The 20,209-nt window shown below is 38.8% G+C and overlaps 4 protein-coding genes across 5 annotated transcripts; 2 read left to right on the forward strand and 2 right to left on the reverse strand.

Moving 5' to 3' along the window:
* The first annotated feature begins 7,184 nt into the window (after window positions 1–7,184).
* LOC116012788 (zinc finger protein 511) lies at window positions 7,185–9,743 on the forward strand. 2 transcript variants are annotated; one of them, XM_031252449.1, is made up of 4 exons: window positions 7,185–7,436; window positions 7,523–7,587; window positions 8,496–8,739; window positions 9,229–9,743. In XM_031252449.1, the coding sequence occupies exons 1-4, from the start codon at window positions 7,308–7,310 to the stop codon at window positions 9,619–9,621; spliced, it is 831 nt and encodes a 276-aa protein (XP_031108309.1). In that variant the 5' UTR covers window positions 7,185–7,307; the 3' UTR covers window positions 9,622–9,743. The 2 variants fall into 2 exon arrangements, with proteins under 2 accessions (XP_031108309.1, XP_031108310.1); XM_031252450.1 differs by having other exon boundaries at window positions 8,541–8,739.
* Window positions 9,744–9,881: 138 nt separating this feature from the next.
* LOC116012790 (ribonucleoside-diphosphate reductase small chain-like) lies at window positions 9,882–12,750 on the reverse strand. The gene is made up of 2 exons (XM_031252451.1): window positions 12,203–12,750; window positions 9,882–10,102 (listed from the first exon to the last, which is right to left on the reverse strand). Exons 1-2 carry the CDS (start codon window positions 12,604–12,606, stop codon window positions 10,027–10,029), a joined length of 480 nt encoding a protein of 159 aa, XP_031108311.1. The 5' UTR covers window positions 12,607–12,750; the 3' UTR covers window positions 9,882–10,026.
* A 309-nt stretch (window positions 12,751–13,059) lies between these two features.
* LOC116012787 (uncharacterized protein YciO) lies at window positions 13,060–16,718 on the reverse strand. Its single transcript, XM_031252448.1, has 9 exons — window positions 16,309–16,718; window positions 15,324–15,439; window positions 15,089–15,142; window positions 14,959–14,983; window positions 14,704–14,826; window positions 14,154–14,320; window positions 13,809–13,878; window positions 13,624–13,722; window positions 13,060–13,374 (listed from the first exon to the last, which is right to left on the reverse strand). The coding sequence occupies exons 1-9, from the start codon at window positions 16,525–16,527 to the stop codon at window positions 13,321–13,323; spliced, it is 927 nt and encodes a 308-aa protein (XP_031108308.1). The 5' UTR covers window positions 16,528–16,718; the 3' UTR covers window positions 13,060–13,320.
* A 348-nt stretch (window positions 16,719–17,066) lies between these two features.
* On the forward strand, window positions 17,067–20,154 carry LOC116012000 (protease HtpX homolog). Its single transcript, XM_031251453.1, has 9 exons — window positions 17,067–17,378; window positions 17,493–17,550; window positions 17,673–17,740; window positions 17,956–18,135; window positions 18,804–18,900; window positions 19,141–19,250; window positions 19,350–19,483; window positions 19,587–19,765; window positions 19,918–20,154. Exons 1-8 carry the CDS (start codon window positions 17,151–17,153, stop codon window positions 19,726–19,728), a joined length of 1,017 nt encoding a protein of 338 aa, XP_031107313.1. The 5' UTR covers window positions 17,067–17,150; the 3' UTR covers window positions 19,729–19,765; window positions 19,918–20,154.
* Window positions 20,155–20,209: the final 55 nt, after the last annotated feature.

Genomic DNA, 20,209 nt, shown 5'->3' on the forward strand with positions numbered 1-20,209 from the left:
TCAACTTACGGACACGACCAGAACGACGCGGCTCTATGGAAGACTCGGATAGTTGGACGGAAGAGGGCACGGTGGTAAAAGGTTGACACTGTGTTGTCGGTGAGGGTAGAGAAGCAGTTGGAACAGAAAAGGGGACGGTGGAGGTATCACTCGCAGAACTAGTCAAAGTAGCCGAGTGAGAACTGGTTTGTGCCGCTGGTTGGAAATCACCTTGCGTCGATTGGGAATTATTTTGCATGGACTGGGCAGTATGTGGCGTCGACTGGGATGTGTTTTGCATGGACTGGGAATTATTTTGTGACGGTTGTGCAGTATCTTGCGCCGGTTGGGAATTAATTTGCGTTGGTGGGGAATTATTTTGAAGTGGAGATTGGCAATTGTTTTGCATGGCCAGCTGGGAGTGTGTGGATGGCTGGGAAATTTCTACAGTGTTTGGTGTGGCAGTAGGCAAGTGATTTGGTGTGGCAGTAGGCAAAAATGTGGTGTGGTAGCATTAGGACTTATGGGAGGTAGTGACAATATAGGAATAGGATTTAATTTATCAAAAACACATGCAGAGGGCGGAGTGGATACTGGACGTAGAAGCGCACTAGAAGGAAAATTATTTTCTACAAATTTGACGTGCCGAGACATATACATTCGGCGAGACTGGTGATCCCAACACTTATAAGCAGACTGAGATGTTGAATACCCCAAGAAAATGCAAGGTATGGACTTGGGTTGTAACTTTGTTCGTACATAGGGACGTAGCCAGGGGAAGCAAAGACAACCGAAACTTTTCAAGCGTTTGTAATTTGGTAGTTTCTGATAAAGACATTCAAACGGGGATTTATTCGCAAGAATTGGCGTGGGAAGACGATTGATAAGGTACACAGCCGTTTGGACTGCATGAGACCAAAACGAACTAGGGAGTGACGCACTATGTAATAAGGCTAACGCAGTTTCAACAATATGCCGGTGACGGCGTTCAGCCGTCCCGTTGTGCTCAGGAGTGTGGGGGGGTGAGGTAAAGTGAGATATTCCTAATGAATTAAACATAGGAATTAATTTGATAAACTCACCTCCATTATCAGAAAAGATAGACACAATATTGTGGCCAAAAAAATTTTCAACAAGACGTTTAAACTGTGGGAATATTAATGACACTTCAGATTTCTTTTTGAGAGGATATAACCAAGTGTATTTTGTAAAGAAGTCCACAAATATAACATAATAAAAATATCCATCAATGGACTTTTCTGAAGTACTCCAGACATCAGTATAAAGCAATTCGTTGACGAGTCTCTAGACGTCTATCGCTGTGTAGCATTTGCCGTAGGCAAATACGATGTCTGGTCAGTAGAGTGTTTCATCGTTCGCTCATACTCCGTGAGAATGGTCTGTAATTGAGCATAGGTGACAGGAGTTTCACGAACACTAATTGCTGCCATGATGGGGTTGAATTCGTCGCCTAATTGAGTGAGAACATGTACAACGAGGTCCTCATCCGAGACTGGATGTTGGGCTAGTGCAAGATCATCTGCGACGGTTTTCATATCTTGAAGGTATTCTGAAATCGACCAGGAACCTCTCGGGTTCTTTGCTAGCTTTGCTTTTAGAGATATGACCCTTCCTTTAGATGAGCTGGCATAGCTAGTAGTGAGGCGAGTCCATGCATCCGCAGCCGTGGTTGCGGTGGAGATTACAGGTTGAATTGTATCAACGCAACTACCAAGAAGAGCAGCAAGAATTATTTGATCCTGGCGTACCCACTTCTCATGTTCTGGGTTGGCAGTCGTTGCTGCAGTGTCGGTGAAACGGGCCGGCTCTTTGAGAGTGCCATCAATGTACCCCAATAATCCTAGGCCGATAAGAGTTGATCGAACCTGTCGTCGCCAAACTGGAAAATTTGCATCAGTTAGGCGAATTGGGAAGTTGGTCGGGGCAGATAATTGTATAACAGTGAGAGTCTGGAGTGCCATAGGATCGAATGGGAAGAAATACCAGAAGAAAAAGAGAAGGGAAAAAAAAATTTTCTCGTAGGAGTTAGGCTCTGGATACCATATGAGAAGAGAATACATAGTGTATTTATATTGATAACTCACAGAAGAATACATGGTATAAATAGGGAAATGCTAGTAACAGTACTAGACTAATTCTAGGAGAGAAAATATAACTACCTAGACTAAATCAATATAATAAAAGGTATGCAATATTATTCCTTAATAGGCATCTCAGTTTCCGAACATGCGTGCATGCGGAGCCAATTTCAGTTCTCCAATCGGGAGGTGTGGTGGTCAGCAATGTCATATATAGACATGCTTGGTGGATATCGTGATCGGAGAGGTCGGAGGTCTAGGAATTATTCGATCGGTACTGCAATTTCATTCTTTGCCGTGATGGTTTACTGATTGCTTAGCGGTGTTCAGGGTAGACCGAGAATCTCGTCTGGGAATATTTTTTGAATTTTTCGAGCAAAATATTACATCGAGCAACATTGACCGGAAGTCCGGGCACTGGGAAACTCGAACAAAATTGACCGGTTGCTCCAGTTACGTTGATCGGCGACGATAGTCCTTGCATGATGGTCAGACCCGAGCACCGAACACCGAGCTATATCTTTTGTTGTCCGACCTATATCTTTTCCCAAGCAAGCCTGTTTCCCGGTCACTGTTGCAGTCACTTCCCGGCGTCGCCAGTAGCCGGGTAGTCAACCCAGGCATCGAATGAGTCGGGTGGCAAATGGCGGATGATGATCATGATTGGAGACCACAAGGAGATCACCAATGCTGTTGTCAAAACTATTCAAAATACGGAAGAAGACAAAATAGCTGTCGATTTCTAGCCATTCTGGTTAAAGACTCGCAACTCTGTAGAATTTAAAGAGGAGAGGCTCGACTGCAAGCAGTTTCCCGACCTTCAACCCCGAACTCTGAGTTCATTCCCGGTCTGATAAACGCTTGATTCCCGAGCAAACCTACGCACAGTTGCTGATGAGTTCTCCGCCGGCAATTGCAAACTGCTAAGATATTTGAATTGGCCAGTCTGTCACCATTTGAGCTTCCCGGGGCTACAAGAGATTCTTGAACTTAACTGTTTGCCGAGGTCATCGATGCTGGAGGTCGGGCATGTAGCTGAATTTGCTGATCAAGATTTTCATCTTGACCGATGATCGGGAATGCAGCATGTTAGCAGATTTCTCGGAAAATGACGAACTGTCGTAGACTTCCAAATTAGAACCTTAAACACGTAGTAGTGAGAGTAAGGGTCGATCCATGAGGAGTAACTAGTTTAACTTATGTGTTAAGCAACGAGGGGGTTTGGAATGAAATTGACGTTCAAAATAAATAAATAAGAATAAAAAAAATAAGAATCAAGTAGAAGTTTACTAATGAAATCAAATGAATTTTCAACACTTGGTCTAAGAAAATATTCACCACCGGATCTTAATTACTGTTCATCGACAACAAGACAAATTCACTCGCATTTGAGCATTCATTGTGGAATTCATTCATGTTTTTCCTTAGTCATAGGTAATCAAACACAAGCGGTATTAACTACCCCTAACTATCAAATAACACAAGACAAGCGCTTATATTTAACTTGACAGCAGCATTAAAACTAGAAAAATCAACGAAACTAAACAACATAAACACAAGCGGTTATGTTTAATTTAGATTAATACTCTTCCTATGATAAAATTAACACTAAGCCGTGATAAAATTAATCATAGTTGCTACTTAGAAAAGAAAATCAATTATAAGAATCACTTTCTAATCTAGCTATGAATTGAATCAAATAATTAACTACCAGGCCTCTTAGTCATTAAATGAAACAACCAATTAAGAAAATAATACATAAGAATATTAAATACTCATTGCAGATAAATTAAAACAGAATTTTGTCTCTCAGTATAGAGAACCGGGGTTCACATAATCTTGACCAAGTTTAAGAATTAGCCTCCTAGGGCCATGAACCAGAAAACTTAACAAGAAAAGAAAAAATTGTAAACTGTCGAAAAATATAAAATAAAACAGATAGTCTGATCCTCAAACAACAGGAACTCACCCCTATATATACACTTCTAACTTCAACAAAAATCTCTTAAATTAAAGAAAATAATTAATTTGAAAATTAATATGAACCTCTCAAAAATAAAACCAAATATCTGAAATTATCTTTGCCGTTCGTTTTCCCTGTTGACCGACGAAATCCTCAAAGTTTGTCGTCGACATTTGTGCTGCAGTTGACGAAGAAGTCTTCGGTCTTCCTCGTACGTACGTAGTAGCTGCGCAGGGAACAAATTAACAAAACTAAACATTTAAATTCTTTTGTTATTTAGCAAATTAGGTTATATAGTTTGGGCTTAATTAATTAAACAAATAAGGAATGGGCCATGTTGTTATTATAGGCTTAAGCTTAAAATAAAATTAAAGAATTGGTTTAAAAACTTGTTGGACTTAAAACTCATTATTAACTAGATAAAATATTTATTTAGCTTATTGATTACTAAACTTTAAAAATAAATAATTATTATATAATAATAAATAATTAATACAAAAATATTATAAAGATGTACATAAAATAAAGATATAAAATATGTCTATCAGAAAACTATGCTAATAATTTATAAGATTATTAGTTTAGTCTTACTTTGTAAATTGTATAGTTTGTAGCTTTCTAATTGTAAAATCTATAGCCTAAACTGTAATTTATATAAGTTATAGGCTTAGACTTAGAAATTTGTAATAGCAAAGCTATAAATGTAATAAGCCCGGTCAGGTTGGTATTTCCACCACCGGCACTCTAAGTCCGGTCAGGTCGGCCCGTCCACCACCGGCATTGTAATACCGAGGTCAAATCTCGGTATAATTAATTACGACGGCGGTCGGAAAAACGCAACGGGAGCAAGGTGCCCGTTTATGGTCCTCGGACCGATCTTTGTGGGAGTAAGGTGCCCACTACGGGAGCAAGGTGCCCGTTTATGGTCCTCGGACCGATCTTTGTAGGAGTAAGGTGCCCACTACGGGAGCAAGGTGCCCGTTTATAGTCCTCGGACCGATCTTTGTGGGAGTAAGGTGCCCACTACGGGAGCAAGGTGCCCGTTTATGGTCCTCGGACCGATCTTTGTGGGAGTAAGGTGCCCACTACGGGAGCAAGGTGCCCGTTTACGGTCCTCGAACCGATTTTTGTGGGAGCAAGGTGCCCACTACGGGAATAAGGTGCCCATTACGGTCCTCGAACCGATTTTTGTGGGAGCAAGGTGCCCGTTACGGTCCTCGAATCGATTTTTGTGGGAGCAAGGTGCCCACTACGGGAGCAAGGTGCTCGTTTATGGTCCTCGAACCAATCTTTGTGGGAGCAAGGTGCCCACTACGGGAGTAAGGTGCCCGTTTATGGTTCTCGGGCCAATCTACGGGAGTAAGGTGCCCGTTTGGTCCTCGAACCGATCTATTACGACGGCGGTCGGAAAAAACGCTACGACCGAAAAGTCGGAAAAAACTACAAGAGTAAGGTGCCCGCTCGGTCCTCGAACCGATCTATTACGACGGCGGTCAGAAAAAACGCTACGACTGAAAAGTCGGGAAAAACTACACTCTTTGCACCAACGAGGAATAATTACCCTTGTTTGCTTTTCTTTGTAAATTGTACACGTGCGCTAAGCCCGATTTGGTCGGCACTACCACCACCGGTGCTATTAAGCCCGGTTAGGTCGCATTGCCACCATCGGCACGATGAGCCCGAGATCTTATCTCGGTATAAGTCCTACATTGTAGGAAGTTAAGTCCGGTTAGGTCGGCATTACCACCACCGGCGCCTTAAGCCCGATTAGGTCGGCATCGCCACCATCGGCTCGGTGAGCCCGAGACTATATCTCGGTATAAGTCCTACATTTGTAGGCAGCTAAGTCCGGTTAGGTTTGCATTACCACCACCGACGTTTTAAGCCCGATTAGATCGGCATCATATCGCTATCACCGGCACAGTTAGCCCGGGACCAATTCCCGACTTTAAGCCCTACGAGGTAGGTAATTCAGCCCGCCAGGTCGGCAGTCCGCCCCGGGCAAATCCAATCCCCTGATTGGTGAAACCCAATCCCTAGATCGGTAAATCCGATCCTTAGATCGGTAGAGTTCGGACGACCCCTGTAGTCCAAAAGACTGTGCATAAGGTTGTACTCTTTTTCTTTGACTAGGATTTTTTCCCGTTGGGTTTTTTCTTAGTCCAAGGTTTTTTAGCGAGGCAACCAGCATAAGTCACAGACTATATGGTCAGCTTTCGGCCCGAACTCTTTCTTGTTAGCGCTTAAAAGTTGTGCTCTTTTTTCCTTGGCTACGATTTTTTTTCCCACTGGGTTTTTTCATAGCCCGAGGTTTTTAACGAGGCAACTAGCGTGAATCGCGGGCTCTATGGACCTTTTTTCCAGCCCGAACCCTTCCTCGTTAGCTCGACGTCAGGGCACGGACTGGGGGGTACTTGATAGGGAATATACACCGGTCTTACCTCCCTATACGGTCACGCTCTCGTTTTATAGTCGGGTCGAGGTCAAACGGTTCGGGTTAAGGTCAAAGCCAGCGAATCGACTTTTGGGCCTTTTGGCAGCTCCTCTCTCTCTCTAAATTGCTCTCTCCACCCTCTAAATGATTGTTCTAGATTAATGAATAGGAGATGATGATTTGGGAGCTAATTGATGGATTCTTTCTCCATGGTTCATACTATTTTCCTACGCTGTACATGGATTTAATCCGTATCAATTGGGTTAGAATGAAGTTATGATTAGTTGATAATATTAGCTGATTGTAGAAAAGTGTTTAGTAAATTAGCTATTAGTTGATAGATGTTTGTTATAATTTCTTTTCTCAAAAATCTAATTGAAAAAGTTACTTTGAGTAGCATTTTGAATTTTTGTATTTTGGAGTTACAAAAAGCTTATATTAATCAAATACTTATATTATTTTTTAACCATGTCAAACAATTAATAATGATCAAATAAATTGACTGAAAGACTTGATTATTTACCAAACAAGGCCTAAATGTTGCATGGACAATTCAGGGCATTTTCAAAATTTAAAAAGAAAAAAAGAACATGGACCATTAAATGGGCTTTCAAGACGAGGCCATATAGGCCCAACCGACATTCAAAATGAAGAAGAAAGTAAGGAGCAGTGTAATTAAAATTCTGTAAATGATTGATTATTAAGAAGAAAGTTCCCCAACGGGTGCAGAAACGTAATGAAATTCAAATAGAGCAAATTTTCACACAGAGATTGGGGCTGAGTGAGAGAGATCGTGTGTTACAGAATCGGGGAGTGTACTCACGTCACGGCTATGGCGATGGAGCTAGAAAGGGCTGTGCGGCTGGAGTTTCCTTTTTGGAGTCCGGCTCGTAGACGGTACGGTCCAGATGATCCCTTTTTTGCTGCTGGCAACATCGAAAGACAACTTCTCGCCAAACAGGTTGAGGCCTATTCTTTTGTCTTATTATTGCTATTTCTACTACAGTACTTTTTCTTATCTTAGGCTTTGGCATTTCGTAACATCAGGTAGCACTGGATTTGACTGAAGCAGAGAAGCAGGTGGTTCGAAATATGGATTACGGAGAAAGCAGGTGCATTATCTTAAAAGTTGAGTAGATATTTTCCATTTCTCGGCTATATTTCGCATTTTGTGGGAGAGAACCTCAAGTCATCATAAGACAATAACTTCATGGATTTTTATTTGTGGCTATTTAACAATATGAATATGAATCGTGGCCGAGAAAAAGTAAAATCTTATGGGAAACAAATCATTTCAAGGTCCAAGGGGAATATATTTCACAGTTAAGTTGCATAGGTTGCTACGGGGATGTTAGCTAAATATCTGTTAGCTGATAATGGTTAGTGTAGTGTGTTTGACTACTTGATAGCATTAGCTTATCGAAAAAGTTGATTTGAGTAGCTTTTTGAATTCTAACGTTTTGGAGCAATAAGTTGTTACAAAAAGCTAATAAATCAAACACTCATATTGGTTATGTAACCAAGTCAAACCGCTAATAGTGATCAAACAAGCGAAAATTGGCTAATAAACTAACTATGTTACCAAACATGGCCATAGAGAACTTGAATTATGCATCTCCCATGGGAAGTAATTTCTTGAAAGACTTGGTGTATTTTTGCTGCAGATATAAACAATATTAAGTATAATTAGTTGATACACAATTGATAAGCTGGTATTTGCCACTGATTTTTCCAGTTAAACATGACCTAGTCCCAAGCATTTTTTATACTGCCACTTTTTAATGTTCCATATCTTGTTTCTCTCTGCAAAGTTATCAATAAATCTCTCTAAATGGATTTCATGTTGTTTAGCTGCTTGACTCTACTTCACAGACTGCTAAAAATGACTTGAGATGTTTAAAGTGTTATGTTGAAATAGTTGGGGTGGTTTGGCCTCACTTCATGTAATTTTGTTGTTCTGTTCTGTTGCATCCTTTGTGTGGAATCTATATGCATAGTTAAAGGACTCAGTAGTCACTAGTCAGGAATACAACACTGAGTCCAGTTGCAACCTACCTTTGATCAGTGATGTCTTCTGTCCAATCATTGGATGTGGTGCATGGTTGCGGTGTTTGGATGACTTTGAAGATCACTACAATGCACGGCATTCTGCATCTTGCTCCGTCTGCTCGAGAGTTTACCCCACATCACGCCTGCTGAGCATACATATATCTGAAGCTCATGATTCATTCTTTAAGGCAAAAGTTGCCCGTGGGTTTGCCATGGTAAGGTCTTTCTTAATCCTATTCTACTTCAGTACTTCTGCATTTAAAATACCTTCTTTTTTTTCCTGAGTTTGTCTTCTAAAAATGCATGCTTTCCTTTATTTTATATTTGTTGATAGAGTTTATTTTTTAATTATTATTTTAATAAATAAGTTACTTTTCCTATTTAATGCTCTTTGGTGTGACATGCTTCAAGTATGTTCCATAGTGATCCTGCTGCATTTGTTGTCTGTTTAGTAAACAGGCAATTCAAGGCACATACTCTTCCCCTCTTTCCTCACTTTTTTCGTAGTAGATATATTAGTTTTTCAGAAATTTCCATACTTCCCCAAATTTCATTAGAACATAAGTGGAAGTTTTATCTTGAGGAATACTGAAATGATCTGGGATATGTGCTTATCTTCACATGCTGATGCAGAAAATTAAGAACATGTCTTGGGTGCATCATATTAAATGTGGTTATTTACTTATTAGTTTGGTGCTGTGCAGTATGAATGCCTTGTGGAAGGCTGTGGTGCTAAACTGAATAGCTACAAAATCCGGCAACAGCACCTGGTTGACAAGCATAAATTTCCAGCTTCCTATGAGTTCTTCAGAAAAGCCCATCCATCAAAGAAAAGAAGACAGAAAAACCAACAGCGGCAAGCATCATTTAAGACAGAGCAAGACTCAAATGCAATGCAAGTGGAGGATGAGGCTATGGACAAACTCGTTTCAGCAGTCTCAAAATTAAGCACTTCAGACTCTCCTTCGACCATCAGTTTTGGTCGTAATAGAAATCGTGGCTTGGCTTTCATGCCTCGAGCGGTTCAGTGTGAGAGAACACCAAGACCAGACTCCTCGCAGTGCTCAGTTGGCAGTGCATTAAATCGGAGAAAGTAACAGGAGGTTAGGGTGCATCTGATTTGAGTTGTTTTATTGTATGGAGTCAAATTTTAGACTTTGTTTGACCAATATGCTTCATTTCATTTTGAAGAAGTTAAACAGATTTTGTTGATTATGAATTATGGGAGTAGCCTCAGATGATTATTTATTTTGCTGGAATGTAGAGTAGTAGTAGTATATTAATTTAGGGAAAAATCAAAGGATCCGTATGAAAAAGAAGTAAAGTAGCATTATATTGAAGCTCTTAAATTAAATGGGGGTGGCAGTTGTAGAAAAAAAAAAGAGAGGAAGAAACATTATAAATAGTGGAGACAAGGCGGGGTCCGTTGGTTGTTTGAGTTTTGAGGTTAGTTGTTGTGTGGTCAAAAGTCTTCGTCGGTCTTGAACTCATGGATTGCACTATTATTTCCACTTAAAGCTAGACATGACAGAGGCCTTTTGGTATTCTCCTACTCTCTTCTCAAAGAAATTGGCCTTCCTGTCACACCCCACTTCTAGGACATGACCCGGCCGTATCGTTACATGAAAACCTACAACAATACGAAGCCTAACCATACCTACTTCTCATAACCTTCATAACAACACTTGATTACATAATAATTCCACAACCCAAAATGGCAATATGTAAAGAACTAGTTCTTCCCAAGAACTTATCAATTCACCAATATTAAATATTCACAATCAAGAGTAGTATGTCTAAAATACATCACAAGCACCAAAAACCATGCATAATAGGTTATCAAGAATACAAAGGGTCAAAGGTATTATCCAACACAAGCAAAAATCTATGATAAGCTCCAATACTAGGACTAAGCATCCAAGTTTCAAAAGCCACCTTCAAGACCCCACCACTTGTGCTCGTGTTAATCACAATTGTACTCCTTATCTACTCTGAAACATGAGGAAATAAAATTAATGAGCTAATGCCCAGTAAGTGATACTCTGCTCAACCCCGGATCAAGTAACCTTAAAAAAAAACAATAAGCTTTATAGTAATTTAATAGGTGCAAATCACGATCTTCAAACTGTATCGAAGTCATATAATTCCATCATACCATACACAGGTTCTTCAAAATAGCAACTTTAGCTTTAGCTACACGAGCATCAACATTATTTCATAACACAATACTTTCAAAGCTCAAATCATTCTTTAACCCACGACTCATTGGCAACCTACACCCACCATTATACCTTGTGGCATATGCCATTATCGGTATAATGATCTAAAAAGACTCGACGATTCGGAATGAGTCAGGCTCGACGATTCGGAATGAGCCGGATGGAACGTTCCAACAAATAATTCAAAAGTGGAATGAGCCGGATGGAACGTTCCAACAAATAATTCAAAAGTAAAGACTCGACGATTCAACGTTCCAACAAATAATTCAAAAGTAAAGACTCGACGATTCGGAATGAGTCAAAATAATTCAAAAGTAAAGACTCGACGATTCGGAATGAGTCATGCTCGACGATTCGAAATGAGCATTTAGGAACGTTCCAAGCCAAACAAAACAAATAACAAATTGTAGTTGCCTCATGAGTTTGGTCAAACATTCCAAATAATTCTTATAATCAAATAGCCCATTGTAGCAAAAATCGTTTCCTTAACATACACCACATAACAAAGTGCATATCCAAAAGTAATATGAAATCCGTATAGCTCATAACTTGGCAAAACAAATCTGACTTCATAAACTAATAATTGCCAAATAACTTACTTGATCCTCTCTTATAGCAAAACCCCTTAGTACAAATCACACTTACAATTAAAGTCCAAAAGGTCATGTTCACCTATTCACAAAATTCATACTTAGGCATGCCCAAAGATATCTATAATCAAGTTTAATAGTCCAAAAACATATCATAGCACTTCTTCAAACATATACTTAAAATTAATACTAAATCATAGCACTTCTTCAAACATATACTTAAAATTAATACTAATAACTCATAAATCGCATAATAGTGAACTCACACTTTAACAATCATAAATAGCTTGAGTCATACTATATCAAAAGCTTTAACAATCATAAATAGCTTGAGTCATACTATATCAAAAGGCCAACATATTGTTAACTCAAACTAACCCTAAAATGGGTATTCCAATTGGTAGAGATTCCAAATAAGTTATGGGTTTTGCAAAATAAGGAGAGAAGAGTTAACCACTTACCTAAAACATCCAAATCTTAGCTATTTAGCTCACCCAAATACTCCTTGTCAAAACCCTAATATTTTCAAAGCATCACTCTTAGGGCTCCAATGATAAACCCAACTCAAAAAGAGTGAAATATGGAGGTCAAACTTACCTTGAATACTCCAAAAATTACTTGAGACCTAAGCTTGAAGAGGATGGAGATCAAAGCTTCAAGACTTTTTCCTTCCCTTCTCTATAGCCAATCTTCTTATCTTCTTTCAAATGAAGACTTTATCCAACCCAAGTGATTTCTTAACCTTTAAGGGTGAGAAAAGGGTAATTTGGTAATTTTATCCTAGGTCAAATTTTAGAAGCTAGCTTTGACTTGTTGACTTCATTTAATAACTATAAGTATAATTATTTTGCTTACAATGGGTATTACACTTCCCTTGCAAGCTAATCAGCTCCATCCAATCGGAGGGATTTTGGGCATTGTAGATTTTGTGATATCCCAATGCACCCAGCAACCTATCCGCCACAAACTCAATGTAGAACGCACGAGCCTCGGAGACCTGGACCTCTTTCATGAACCGGCAGGCTAGGTTCTCTAAAACAATGCCGTCGGAGGCGGCAAAGAAAGCAAGCACGTGCTTAATGAAGTATTTCTCGTCGGGAGTGAGGGTATCCCAGTGATTGAGGTCCTGAGAAAGATCCACTTCTTCAGCAGTCCAGAAAGAGGCCTCGGCTTTCTTGTACATCTCCCAAATCTCAGGGTATTGGATTGGGAACATACAGAAGCGGGATGGGTTTGGGGAGAGGAGGGGTTCTTCTGAGGCGACACAAGGCATTATTATATTTTTTGTTTGAGAGAAGAAGAAAGATTGGAATCGTGGGGTTTGAAAATGGAAGGCTAGCTGAAAGGCGAAGAAGATCAGAGGGAGTTAAAAAGCGCGGGACTCGGGAACAAATTGCGGGAAGAAGGGAATCCAAACCAAACCGTGGACGACTTTCGCTTCTGCGACTCCACTGGTTAGTACAAAGTAGTAGTATTATAAACCCATGCTTCAATAGTGTACGGGTGGAATTAATTTAACAGAATAAAACAATATTGTCGCTTGTATTAAATCCACATTATTATTATTATTATTGGCAATCATCACACTGAGATGACAGACACCACTAGGCACACTTGTATTTCTGCTATATTATTATTATTGATTTGGTGTCCTCAAACAGGGTATTATTAGATTAATAATCCTCAAATCCTATGTTTGGTTCATTTTTTAATTAATATCCATCCGTGAAAAGCAAAAATAAGTTCCATATTTTCCCTCACCAACATTAACCAAAATCCAAATGCCTATACAAGGATACACAATCATACAACTGGGGAAACAACACAACTTTAAAATATCAACTGAACCATTTCCTATTCAATCATTTACCCCAAAATGTAGGTTTTTCAAATATTTCATTTCCTAGTCAGAAGTCTCTGTCCTACACACACAAGTACCACGATAATGATAATATTTCACTTCATGCACCATTTGGATTTAGCATCGTTATTTTACATCAAAATCCTCTTCACCTGCTACCATCCAAGGCTGTTTCGCACCCTGAAAATAAATAAATAAATAAATATATCAATATATCATTAAAAAAAACAAAGCCAGAATTCAAAACATCATATCCAAATTTCCTAACAGAATATCAGACAAGACTACTCTGGGCCTAACTTCTATATGTCCTAACACAACATCATATCCAATTCAGTCATATACAATAATACAAATGAAGTTGTGTAGATGAAAAATGGACAGCAACCCACCAAATATAGAATACGGTTGTTGGTTTTTACTTTTTACCTTGCCTTGCCGCATGATTTTAGGATAACTTCCAGTCATATCAACAACAGTTGACGGATCAGCAACTCTAACACCAGCATCGACAACAAAATCTAAGCCCTAAAATATCATAGACACAGCAAATCATATTACTGAACCCTAATGCAAACTTAAAAACCACTCAGGCCCAAAACAAAAGACTGTACCTCTGGACCATATACATCAGCTATAACAACAGGATCCAGAATCCACTCATTCTCTTTAGGCGACTTGACACTGAGGTAAAGAGAAGTTATATGATTAGGCAGTAATATCCATACAATTGCCAAACGCATATCAAATTCTGTGCAGTGAAATGCTCCATAAAATAACTTTTAAAAAATGCATTCCTAAATAGATAAATTTACTTAATGATATTCTCCTTTCGTCTTTCAAAATAACTTTCCATCCCTCACGCTTTGAGCATGGATCTTACTTAATGATATTCTCCTTTCATCTTTCAAAAGAATAGAGAAATTTACTTAATTTTCATTGTAAGTATCCACAGTTACCTTGTGGATATTAAAGGTCCATTCATCTTGTCCAGGATAGCTTGACACACTGGGTCATCAGGTATGCGAATACCAACATTTTTCCTTGACGCATATTTGGACGTTGTAGTTCCATACCTTGTGCATTGTTTAGGCAGCTCTTTGCTTGCAGTTAAGATGAAAGTATACTGTCACATGAAGCAGGCCTGTTAAAGATGTACAGTGTTCAAAAGCTCTAAGAAACCAATTGTTGCCCCTATACATAAAAGGGGACTAATAAGACATTATGAGCATCAAACAGTTTCCCACTGCAGATGGTTTTACAACCATCAAAGGAAAAAAAAAAAAACACAACTTACTCTATGTTTTCATGCTTCACTGTCATATCCTGTATATTTGCCCATATGAACTTAAGATGAGAACAACAAAGCAAAGATACAGCATACAGTCTAATGGTTCACTGCAGCAAACTCATCATAACCCCACAATGTACAAATGCAGGAGTTTTGGAGTAATGAAAATGAATCAAATTGTCTTTAACAAGATCAATATGTTAAACAATCACACTTACAGGGCCAGGCAGGCAATGTTTAACAGCTCGAAAAATGTTCGTAAAACCATGGTCATTGCCACGAGGAAATCCTGTTGTATATTTATCTATGTCCCGTAAGGAATGGCATAAGATACTAAGGGGCTGCAATATAACACAGCAGTAAAATATTATTGGAATTGACAAATACTCATCAGGACAACAGACTGGGTCATTATTCCAGGGGGCAGGAAAGCTAGCTCAAATTCATAACAGATGCTTAGAGCAGGAACTTGCCTTTGTAGCTTCTATGTTTTTAATTCTGCAAAGAAGAAGCAAGGTTCCAGTCACCAATTCACCATAAGAGTTGACAACAGAATTGTTAATGAAATCCTTTTATCTAATGAAAGAAACTAAAGTCAATTACCTACGCAAACGTTCAATTGCGGTGTGGCTCCTAAGATCACAAGCTATTGCATACCTAGTATCATGGCTTACTAGATTAGTTAAGCAACAAAGGCAACAGAAGCATGAGATAAAACCAAAATGAAATGTCATTGGTCCACTGCAATCATGAAATATGTTGCAAAACATTTATCCTATTATGATGAATTATCAATAGTGGGGAGAATAACAAACAGCATTGAAGGAATATAGCATACACAGTGTCTGTGGGAATCACTCCTACAGCTCCCTCTTTAAGAAGTTGAATAACAGGATCCAATTTCCAAGAGTCTGACCCTGAAGGATCAACTTCAAGGTAGAGTAAACCATCCTCCTGGCACATTTCCAATTATAGAATCAATGAGGTCATCTGCCCATCTATTAGCGTAGTGCCAAATTACACAAAAGGTTGTGATTGGGAATGTTAAGCTTTATAAGACTAATAAGATTGTAGCGTGCCATGAGATGTTCTTTTTGCCTTCTATACAAATCTATGTTGGGGGATGTGGTTACCCCTAACAAAATAGGTAATGTGAACAAGATGCTCAACAAAATAGGAAATGTGAACAAGATGCCCCTAATTTGACACATGGATATCTCTGCATGGACACCAAACCACATGGCTTCAAACTACTTAAGTTATCCTCCAGGGAGAGAAAGTGTGTCATTGGATCACTCAAATAGATCTTATTAGACAAAGGGATATAGTCATGCCAACCCAAAGATCCCTTTGTCTAGTCATAACCAATCCAAATAAGATGATCCAATGGCACACTTCCTCCCCCCGGAAATAACTTAAGTAGCTTGCCACATGATAAGGTGCTCATGCAAAGGTATTCATGTTACACCTAAATGCGATACCAAAGGCAAAAATAGAAAAATAAAATAGGAGTAGAATGAGAATTAATATAAAAGTAGAAAAATTCATATGACTTATGTAGAATGAAAAACCTTATTTATAGGCTGATAATTATAGTAAAAACTCAACAAACTAAATTCTATCTCATAAATTTAAGATTATAGGAAAAAACTCAACAAACTAAATTCTATCCCATAAAAATCTCTTCTAACGGTAATTTCAAACCTATTACACACGTGAAAATGGAACACATCATTAAGCCTCTAGCATAAAATTTAAGGTTGATCGGTGAAATTATATACTAGGCATTTATATAGAGAAAATAAGAGGAGAAAACTTGAGACCTTAGTGAAACGAGGAGTAGAGTACTTGAGACGTTTAGGGCTCCTCTTAACAACTGCCAAAATTTCGAATTTACGGCTTTGATGTAAAGGAGAAAGTACGAAATTCAAATTGGGGAGAGACACGCGTCTCGGAAATGGGCACGGAGACTGGGAGAGAGAGGAGGGCAGTGTTGCTGCAGCGACGCCACCGCATCGGCATGGCTGCACTATCAACGCCATTCTTTCCGGCCAATGAGTGCTGAGACTTGGAGTTCAGTACAAAAGCAGCTGAAAAGCTTCTTCCGCCATCTAAATGGAGAGACACATATACGACGTCGCCTGCTCTTTTAGGGAGTATGTATGTATTGTAGCCAGCCGAGTGTTCAAAGTCACGGAGAAAACACTCTATCCGCAGAACGCCCGACTCTCTAGACTCTACTACTCCGCAACATTATTTCTTATTATTATTATTATTATTATTATTATTATTATTATTATTATTATTATTATTATTATTACGGAGTATTATTATTATTATTATTATGAATTTTTTTTATCCTTCAGATGTACTTTCAAAGATCATTTATATCACTAATATGTTAGTAATTAATAAGGTGAACTAAATAGATTACATTGGACATGATAATACATATAATTTAGGGATTAAATGAAACCAAAATTGTATTTTTTTTTTCTTATTATTAATATTATTTTAAATTTTTATTACTATTATTAAATCAACCGTCAACTCCAACAGACAGCGAAGTGGCGGTAAATTGTAGCCATGGGTACGCACGCCTGTTGGTTGGAAACAATAATCCCAAACACTGCATCCTTGACTCTAAGATCCTATCCATCTTTCCATGGCTTCCGTTGCCCTTTATTCTACCACTTTCCCGCCGCCCAAAGCATCGCCGCCTCTCGCTGTTTACTTTGGCGCCAAAACCAGCAACTCCGCTGTCCCTTCGCTTTCCTTTGGAATCGCGCGGCCAAAGTCTCGTCCGTTAAGAAGGGCTTTTGTTTGCCGAGCCGCCTCAGTCGTGTTTCGCGATCTAGACGCCGATGATTTTAGGCATCCTCTTGATAGACAGGTTATCGACTTCCATCATTTGATTTTGACTTCAATTTTTGTACAGTAATGTATTGTTTTTATTTCGCTTTTGTTTTGCTAATCTTTTTTCTTTTAATAATTTGAGCCGCCATAGAATACACTGCTTTTGAGAGCAATTCCAGGTTTGAATGAGGTCGGCAAAGCTTTATTGGGTACGTCATACATTATTTTGATCTTCTGTATCTTTTAATTAGCAGAACAGATGAAAATGCATGATCTGCAGTAAAATTTTTCCTTTTAGCTTCATCCCTAAGTCATCAGATTTTTGCTGCAGGAACTGTGTCAGAGCAGGTCATGTTTCTGGAGAACATAGGAACATCAGTTCTTGTTTCTGAAAATCAGGTCACACCCTTTAAATTCAGTTTGACCAGTGAAACCTTGTTCTGTGATCATATGATTGTGCTACATTCCTTTTATATCTTTTGCTGGTATCAGTCCCAGTCTCCCAGAAAGGCAGAAATGATGTGAATTTTGTTTCTGCTATTTACTACTGTATTTTAGAGCTCATTTGAATAAACCTTGAATTGAAGGAAAATTCTATCTTCATTTCCATTCAGCTCCCTGAACTTCATCAATTAATGGTTGAGGCTGCTAAAATACTAAGCATCGAGGCTCCTGACTTGTATGTGCGTCAAAGTCCTGTACCAAATGCATATACTCTGGCCATCGGTGGCAAAAAGCCTTTTGTCGTTGTCCACACAAGTCTAGTGGAGCTCCTCACACGGAAGGAGTTACAGGTTATGTAGTTTACTTGCAATCTTCTCTTTGCTCTGCACAACAGCAATGAAACGGTACATTCCTGGTTAAATGGTGTTGGTTTAGACACACTTTTGATATGGTTGGTTATTCTTCTTTAATCCCTTAAAAGTTTTATACTTAATTTTTGGCATAGATGCTCCATTAGAACCTCAAAATTTATCAAGGAAAAGAAATGGCATAGAAAAATGAAATCAAGTTTTAGAATAAAAAATTCTTTCCTCTTTTTTTTTTTTTTTTTTCCATGCCTTGGAAAGTATCCTACTATCCTATTTCAATTACTGAAAAATCAATATACATTTTTCAGTCCTAAATGTAAAGGGATGTCATGATGATCTTATATACCCATCATCCATCACTATTTTCTGTGACCCCTTAGCAAAGGTAGTGGTAATCTTTGCTGATTATGGTAGCCACATGCTATTGCTACTCAAAGGCCAGAAGAATGCCTGAAATTGCAAGTCCAAACAAGTTTCCTCCTTCCCCTCTCTTCTTCATCTTTTTCAGTTGTGTTTACTATACTCACTTCTGGTTATTGTTTTTACCTACAATTTTCTCTTAATTCGGTCAATCCAAACACAAGGAACTTCCTTTAATATATGCACATTCTAAACAGAGCATGAAAGTCTTTTAGTCTTGCTAAATGCAGGCTGTCTTGGCTCATGAGTTGGGTCATTTGAAGTGCGATCATGGTGTGTGGCTGACAGTTGCAAATATTCTCACTCTTGGGGCATATTCTTTACCTGGCACGTCTTGCTCTGCCTATGCTTTTACTTTCAGATAATTTGAAGTTTAGAGTGGTTATCTGCACCTCAAACAGATATGATGAACTTTGAGATAAATTACTGCTTGATCAGAAATTCAAATTTCAATCAGCTAATTATTAAAGGGAGGGGGAATTGATTAGTTGAGAGAGATACCAGTAAAGAGTGAAGACCCCATGTTTGTGCTCAATTATGAATTGACTTTAAAATGTTTATTTATAGGTCTTGGTGGTTTGATCGCTCAAAGATTGGAAGAACAGCTTTTTCGCTGGCTTCGGGCAGCAGAACTCACTTGTGATCGTGCAGCACTTCTTGTTGCACAAGACCCAAAGGTATTGGATCACAATATATTTCTAGTTTCAAACAGGGAATTAATGTTACAGGATATCCTCACTTCATGGATCTCCTTCCTTTTCATGTACCTACAAGAGGTGGTTGTCTCTGTTCTAATGAAACTTGCTGGTGGCTCCCCATCTTTGGCTGATCAACTGAATGTGGATGCCTTCTTGGAACAAGCTCGCTCTTACGATCAGGCTTCTTCAACCCCAGTGGGATGGTATATAAGGTAGTGTAGAGCAGGCTTTATGGTACAAGGCACTTTGCTATTGGTTGTGTTCCAGTTTGTTAAATACAGAAACCTAATTAAAATGTTTTATTTTTTGTTTCAGAAACGCTCAAACAAGGCAACTTTCACACCCTCTCCCTGTTTTACGTGCACGCGAGATAGATGAATGGTCAAAGAGTCAAGAGTACCAGTATCTTGTGAAACGCGCAATGCGGGTCAATTCTGTGCAACAAATTCAATTATGAATTCAAGATTGAAATCTAATGAGCTGGGAGATTTCAGGTTAGTAGCAGTGTTTTTATTATAATTTCCTGCATTTGGAGTGAATTTTGTGTGTAGAAGGCTTAAATTTCAAGTGCATATATTACTCCTTGACCTGGTTTGGAGGTTTCACTTTTGGAAGCGTGTTCCTCTTTTTTTGGTTCTCTTTTCAGGCCTAGGCCTGGGTTGCTAGTTAATGGATTGAAGCAGCAATGCAGCATAGGAAAAAGTCAGTCAAAGCATTATGTATACTGTATAGGAGGGTATAGGATTGAAAATTCATCTGCCTATGGCAGAGTATTACTTGTATGTATGTAGATGTTATGCTGGCGGGAACCAGATATGAACGTCAGTCATTTGCTCGCTCATACACAACTGAGAATTTGGATACAAACAAATTGTGACAGCGACATGGGGTGCAAGTAGATCATAATCGCCTGGATCCCTAAATACCTGAATCAGTAT

The sequence above is a fragment of the Ipomoea triloba genome, chromosome 3, assembly GCF_003576645.1.
Source record: "Ipomoea triloba cultivar NCNSP0323 chromosome 3, ASM357664v1".
In the NCBI taxonomy this organism is placed as follows: domain Eukaryota; kingdom Viridiplantae; phylum Streptophyta; class Magnoliopsida; order Solanales; family Convolvulaceae; genus Ipomoea; species Ipomoea triloba.

Coding starts and splice junctions, on each gene's coding strand:
- LOC116012787 (XM_031252448.1), bottom strand. CDS start 16,527: ATGGCGTTGATAGTGCAGCCATGCCGATGCGGTGGCGTCGCTGCAGCA. Junction 14,827..14,958: donor AAAACATAGAAGCTACAAAG/GCAAGTTCCTGC, acceptor GTTATATTGCAG/CCCCTTAGTATCTTATGCCA. Junction 13,375..13,623: donor AAATCATGCGGCAAGGCAAG/GTAAAAAGTAAA, acceptor ATTTATTTTCAG/GGTGCGAAACAGCCTTGGAT.
- LOC116012000 (XM_031251453.1), top strand. CDS start 17,151: ATGGCTTCCGTTGCCCTTTATTCTACCACTTTCCCGCCGCCCAAAGCA. Junction 17,379..17,492: donor GGCATCCTCTTGATAGACAG/GTTATCGACTTC, acceptor GAGCCGCCATAG/AATACACTGCTTTTGAGAGC. Junction 17,741..17,955: donor TTCTTGTTTCTGAAAATCAG/GTCACACCCTTT, acceptor ATTTCCATTCAG/CTCCCTGAACTTCATCAATT.
- LOC116012788 (XM_031252449.1), top strand. CDS start 7,308: ATGGCGATGGAGCTAGAAAGGGCTGTGCGGCTGGAGTTTCCTTTTTGG. Junction 7,437..7,522: donor GACAACTTCTCGCCAAACAG/GTTGAGGCCTAT, acceptor TCGTAACATCAG/GTAGCACTGGATTTGACTGA. Junction 8,740..9,228: donor TTGCCCGTGGGTTTGCCATG/GTAAGGTCTTTC, acceptor GGTGCTGTGCAG/TATGAATGCCTTGTGGAAGG.
- LOC116012790 (XM_031252451.1), bottom strand. CDS start 12,606: ATGCCTTGTGTCGCCTCAGAAGAACCCCTCCTCTCCCCAAACCCATCC. Junction 10,103..12,202: donor CTGATTAGCTTGCAAGGGAA/GTGTAATACCCA, acceptor GGGGTGTGACAG/GAAGGCCAATTTCTTTGAGA.